Source organism: Cucumis sativus, chromosome 7 (genome assembly GCF_000004075.3).
Source record: "Cucumis sativus cultivar 9930 chromosome 7, Cucumber_9930_V3, whole genome shotgun sequence".
NCBI classification, from domain to species: domain Eukaryota; kingdom Viridiplantae; phylum Streptophyta; class Magnoliopsida; order Cucurbitales; family Cucurbitaceae; genus Cucumis; species Cucumis sativus.
In genome coordinates this window covers 6,881,220-6,887,690 of record NC_026661.2, presented here as the reverse complement: position 1 = coordinate 6,887,690, position 6,471 = coordinate 6,881,220, and the positions used below count along the sequence as shown (strand labels likewise).

Here is a 6,471-nt window from a genome sequence, read left to right as displayed (position 1 = left end):
GCTTAAAACGGCTGAGAGAGGACTGTCGGTAAGGGCGTAACTTCACATAAACCCAATCATGAACCTCAAACTGCACCTCCCGTCTTTTAGCATTAGCATATTTGACCATTCGCTGCTGTGCTTTCAGTAAATTGGCCTTCAAAACGCCCAAAATTTCATCTCTTTCTTTCATCAAATGGTCTACTTCATCATTCACCCGGCTCGAGCCCTTCACATATGGTAATATAGAGGGGGGTGGTCGCCCATAGAGGCCTCGAAGGGGTCATCAATGTGGCTGTACGGACTGTTGTATTATAGCTCAATTCAGCCCAAGCTAGCCATTTAACCCATTGTTTAGGTGTGTTCATAGAAAAATACCCTAGATACGTCTCCACCCCTCGATTGACAACTTCCGTTTGACCATCTGTTTGGGGGTGGTAAGTGGTGCTTCGTCTCAACTGAGTTTCCAACAACCTCCACAACTCTTCCCATAATAGACTTGTGAAAATACGATCACGATCCGACACTATACTTCAGGGCATCCATGCAAACGAATAATCTCTCGCATAAAAACAGCAGCAACCACTTTTGCACCAAATGGATGTTTCAAGGGATGAAATGTGCATACTTGGAAAGAAGATCCGCAACTACCAATATAACATCATAACCCTCGGATTTGGGGAGGCCCTCAATAAAATCCATACTAATATCTTCCCACACACGGTCCGGAATGGGTAATGCTTGAAGAAAACCAGCCGGAGTTAAAGACAAGTATTTGGCTTGTTGACACACGGAACATTCAGCAACATAGGTGCGGATATGGGCTGTCATACCTCGCCAATATACCTCCCTTGCTAGCCTTTGATATGTTTTCAATGCACCATGATGTCCCCCTATCTGGCTGTTATGGAATTCAGCTAATAATAAAGTAATATCAGGTGAATCCTCCTCCTTGTAGCGAATATCCCTCTGGAGCTTGTTGTCCATTTATCAAGGATAGTCGAATATTGTTAAGAGATTCATTTCCAGCCACTTGATCGATGAAAACTGAAGGTTTAGCCCGCCCACAATACTTACGAGGCCCAATTCAAATACCGGGTAATCTCTATAAGGCATCGGCTGCTTTGTTTTCCAATCCTTTCTTGTACTCAATCACAAAATCATACCCAATAGTTAGCGATCCATCTCTGATATTCTCCCCGATAGCCCGTTGTTCAAGAAGAAACTTCAAACTTTTCTGATCTGTACGCACCACAAAAGGCTTACCCAATAGATATGGTCGCCATTTTTGAACAGCCAGCACTATTGCCATAAGCTCCCGTTCATAAACAGCCTTAAACCTATGGGTAATAGGTAAAGCTTGACTGAAAAGGCCACTGGTCGTTGATTTTGCATTAGGACAGCCCCAATACCACACCCGAAGCATCAGTTTCCAGCACAAACTTTGTGAAAAATCAGGAAACCTAGCATCGGGACAGACATCATTGCCTTTAACTGCTGAAATGCTTCTCGTCGTCTCATTCCACTTAAAGTTACCTTTTTTTAACAGTTGTGTCAAGGGGGCAGCACAATAGAACCGTAGTTTGCAACAAATTTCTGATAATACCCCGTTAGCCCCAAAAAACCCACCTAGCCTTCACCGCTTGTGCCATTTAACCATTCGTTTATCCGCTGCCACCCCCTCTGAAGAAATAACATGGCCCAAGTATTCAATTTGTCAACCGCAAATTGGCATTTTTAAAGTTGGCTACCAGTTGATGAGCTACTGGAGTTTCCAAAACCATTGCCAATTGGTGCAAATGCTCGTCCAAGGACTTGCTGTAAATTAAGATGTCATCAAAGAAACAAAACAAACTTGCGTAAATATGGGCGAAACATCACTCATGATTGATTGGAATGTTGCCGGAGCTTTCAACCCAAACAGCATCACAAGGAATTCATAGGGCCCCTCGTGGGTTCGAAACGCTGTTTTGTGAACATCGGCCCGCACCCGAATTTGCTGATAACCTAACTTTAAATCAATTTTGGAGAATATGGTGCCCCAAATAATTTGTTCTAACAGTTCATCAACAACGCAAAATCAACGCAAAATCACGTTTGGCCCAAATAATTTGCTGTAACCTAACTTAGACACGTTTTGAGCATGTTTTAGGTCGTTTCGTTATGAGGTTCCTTCTTTTTTCGCATTTAGAAACCGGTGGAAGAAGCCCGTATTCTCATCATCCGAAGAAAGCCAATTGAGTTTACTCTTCTGAATAAATTACGCTCTTCGTTTTGATAAATACTAAGTAATTCCGCTTGCAAAGCAACTCTAGAATTCAACTCTTCTTGATTTAATCCAATCAACTCAGCCACAGAATCATATTTTTCTAATTTTGACATCAAGGATTTCTCTGTTTTTTTTTTACCTTAGCTTGCGCAGCAATATTCCAAGCTTTTACTGCCAATTTAACTGATCTCAACTGCTCATGAAGAATGAAACCAGCCCATCCCTGGAAGTTAGAGTTGCTCACTGTTTCAACAATAATCTGATTAGAATCACTGGACACCAACCAGCTGTTACAAAACCGAAAAGGAGAGGGACCCCAAAGAAAAGAACCAGCCTCCAAGAATAAAGGAAAGTGATCCGAGAAGATGCGTGCTTTTCGAGAAACCCGAGAATTTTCACCCTCCAACTTGGTATGTTTTTCCTCATATTTTCCTCCCATCATCGTCCAATCACTGACATCAACCATGCTGTCAATCACTTGATGATCCTTCTAGTACTTCTTCCATCGTTGTCTTCCCTTTGATCATTCCTTCAATATATTTCAAACAGTGTTCTGGTTGCTGTTGTTGCTTCTCAGCCTGTACTCCTAACCTCTCAATACTCTTCGCCAAAGATGACACGTTTTCCTTGATTGTTGGCAAATTATGTAATTCTGCTCGAATGCCGGATATTTCTTGATCTACCATTTCCAACTTTTCCTCAAATTCGCTTTTGAGCCATGATATAGAACTTCACAGATTCGATTTTCTCCGATACCAAAATGATAGAACACCAAATAGTGTGTTCTACTAATTTATTAATCAGCCAAACATGTTCTAACACAGTCTTGAAAACAAAGTACTCGACAATTTGGAAGACAGGAAGCCCTAGAAGAGTGAATATCACGCTTTGGAGAATGCGAAATGGACTATGAACTGTGCAGAAGTTTTGCAAATGAAACCTCCCTTTCTCAGTTTATCTCCTCATGTTTGTCCCTTGTGTTTGCATGCTTTAGAAGATTTACATCATATTTTCTTCTCCTGCCTACATGCAAAGAAGTGTTGGTTTTGGCTTACTTGGCTATCTTCATTTGAATTGGGTTTTCGACTATAGATTTAGGAGAACGCGGTCCAGCTTATTTCATGTCCCATTCTCAAGAAGAAACCAAGATTGATTTGGTTAAATGCAGTAAAGCCATTTTACCAGAAATTTGGTTTGAACATAATCAACTAACAATTTAACTGATCTCAACTGCTCATGAAGAATGAAACCAGCCCATCCCTGGAAGTTAGAGTTGCTCAACTGTTTCAAGAATAATCTGATTAGAATCACTGGACACCAACCAGCTGTTACAAAACCGAAAAGGAGAGGGACCCCAAAGAAAAGAACCAGCCTCCAAGAATAAAGGAAAGTGATCCGAGAAGATGCGTGCTTTTCGAGAAACCCGAGAATTTTCAAAACAAATATCCCACATCTGATTTATGAAGAATCAGTCTAATAATGATCTTCAAGGAGAATTACCGTCTCTAGACCAAGTGAACCTTCCATTTTGTAATGGAATTTCCATGAGAGAAACCACTATCTGATCGTAATTCTAATTATTTACTTGGCCTTGTTTCTTTGTAGGCAGTGATAGAAAATACCAGAGCAAATGATATACACAAGCGAGTTCCCTTTTTAGTACCGTTTACTAGCAAGGTTAAGATTTTCACTGTAAGCAAGTTATTTTTTTGGTTTCCTTATCCACAATATTGAATTTCTTGGATGACTGTTAGTTATAGAAATATGTAAGATATTTTTTATTTATGGTTACTTTCTTATACTCATTTCACAGACACAACTAGCAGCAGCTAGGCAAAGGAATGGATCTCTTGCTGTTTTTGCCAGAAACCGGTTTAGAATTCGACGAAATCATATATTGGAAGATGCTTTCAGTCAGATGAGTGCATTGTCTGAAGTTGATCTTCGAGGATCGGTAATTTCAGACTTCCATGATTTATGAAAAATGAAATTGTTATCTTACTTTTTTCTATCTTTTTCTTTGCCCTCGTGAAAACGACCCCTTCCCTCTTCTGCATCCTATAGTTGCAGAGTTACTTGTAATTGTTTATTAGTTTTTTCTTGTTTGTGTTGGGTCAATTGCTTCACTTTTCTGCATGCAGATACGTGTGTCTTTTGTTAATGAATTTGGAGTTGAGGAGGCAGGAATTGATGGTGGTGGTATTTTTAAAGATGTCATGGAGAACATTACACGGGCAGCCTTTGACGTGCAGTATGGTTTATTTAAGGTTATCACGACATTCCTTATTATTAGCATGGCATGGCTTTGTTAATCCTGTAGTATTATTGGATAACATGAAGCGTGATGAGACAGCCATAGTTGTTTGAAATCGCTTTTCAAAATAAAAATAGTTGTGAGATCACATTTCAATATAAAAATTGGTTGCTTGAAATCTATTTCATAAAATTTCAGTAATATGTGGGTATGTATTGTTCATTTTTTCTAATATAAGTTATTTTCTGCTTGGTAATCCAGCAAATTGCTGACCATTTGCTCTACCCCAATCCTGGTTCGGGAATGATACATGAGCAACATCTCCAGTTTTTCCATTTCCTCGAAGTTCTTTTGGCAAAGGTATGGCCATAATTCCCAATCATACATGGAATTTACTTTGGTTGATTAGTTTTTTCTTTTTTGGATAAGGATATCCTGGTCTTGGCCTTATCATGGAAGATTCTTATATATCTTTCACCCCATACTTTGGTTGAATTTTGGAACATCAATGAATCGCCTGACATTCATAAATACAATGTCATAATTTGAAATCTGCTGTCTTCCTACATTATGCATGTTTTTCTGTTATTGAAGTTGCTGCCCGGTTGTGCTAAAAGTTCTCAAGCAGTCATGCTAAAAGATCTCAATCACATTAAATGATTTTTGACAGGATGTTGTTGTTGTCTTACCCTTCTTCCTGTAGGTCATGTTTGAAGGAATTCTTGTTGATATACTTTTTGCAACATTCTTCTTGAGCAAGTTAAAACAGAAGTAAGGTTTTTAAAGATTTACTGTCTTACTGTTTTGTATTTTGTGCTGATCCACTAATCGTAGTATTGATGGTCATGACAATGACTAGTTGCAAGTTACTTGAATTTTTAGGGTTCTAAAAATCTTACATTTTATTATGGGTGCACTGCCTACTAATGAGATTGTCAATTGCTAACTTCCAAATGTTGAATTTGGGATTTCCATGCTACATTCACTTTCTTGATCTGCAATTACAGAGCTACTCTATACTGGAATAAAGTCTCATCTGAACTGTACATTGCTTTTGATGCTGTAATTGCAAAGCTAGGAAATCTTTATGTATAATGCCTTTTTTTTTATCATTTATTAATGAAAATGAGAAGCCTTTTTATAAGCTGGAGATTACAAGAGTTGTTAAACTAACTTGGGGTTGAGTTAGTTTACTTATAACTAACTCAAGATACAAAATTGTTAATTCAAATAACTAATCCTAAACTATAAAAATGGTCATTCAAACACCTCCTCTAGGATAAAACTCAAGAAACATAAAGAAGGGGGATGTTCTACATTAGCTTTTGTCAAGGCTTTAGCCAAAATTTTATTTATCAAATGGTAAGGAAAAATCTGGCAGTGGTAAGATTGGGAGAGTCATTGTAGCCATCTTTAAATTCTCAAAAGCTTCAGCAGCTGCAACAGTCCATTCATATGCTCCTTTCTTCAATAATTGAGTCAAAGGAGCAGCCACACTTCCATAATTCATTACAAATCTTCGATAATATCCTGTCAACCCAAGAAATCCACGAACTTCACGGACATTAGTGGGCACGGGCCATTCTTTGATAGATCTAATTTTCTCGGGATCAACCTCTACACCCTTGCCCGAAATTATATGGCCAAGATACACCCTTGCCCGAGAGTCCATATTTGATTCAACACATACTCAAGCATGTGACAACCTTCTCTTATCGAATTTTATGTTGTTGTTGAATTTAAAGAAATCAAATAATTATCAATCAACTTTTAAAAAATTAAAAATTTGTTTCTAGACATCCATATTCTTACCGATTAAATTCAACTTACATATTCTCTTTTTTACTTAATATCTAAAATTTACATATACTTTAAAATTTATTGGTAGGGAGTGAATCCTTTCTTAGGAACGTTTTGGGGAGCATGGAGGCTGTTTATTTGAGTTGGAAGCCTGCTGCAAAATCTGTTT

The 6,471-nt window shown here is 38.2% G+C and overlaps 1 protein-coding gene across 1 annotated transcript; it reads left to right on the top strand.

Annotated features, from left to right (window-relative positions):
* The first annotated feature begins 1,675 nt into the window (after nucleotides 1–1,675).
* On the top strand, nucleotides 1,676–5,548 carry LOC116405121 (E3 ubiquitin-protein ligase UPL6-like). The gene is made up of 6 exons (XM_031888824.1): nucleotides 1,676–1,684; nucleotides 3,854–3,940; nucleotides 4,062–4,202; nucleotides 4,390–4,515; nucleotides 4,764–4,862; nucleotides 5,206–5,548. Exons 1-6 carry the CDS (start codon nucleotides 1,676–1,678, stop codon nucleotides 5,275–5,277), a joined length of 534 nt encoding a protein of 177 aa, XP_031744684.1. The 3' UTR covers nucleotides 5,278–5,548.
* The last annotated feature ends 923 nt before the right edge of the window (nucleotides 5,549–6,471 follow it).

Coding starts and splice junctions, on each gene's coding strand:
- LOC116405121 (XM_031888824.1), top strand. Junction 3,941..4,061: donor GCAAGGTTAAGATTTTCACT/GTAAGCAAGTTA, acceptor CTCATTTCACAG/ACACAACTAGCAGCAGCTAG. Junction 4,516..4,763: donor TGCAGTATGGTTTATTTAAG/GTTATCACGACA, acceptor TTGGTAATCCAG/CAAATTGCTGACCATTTGCT.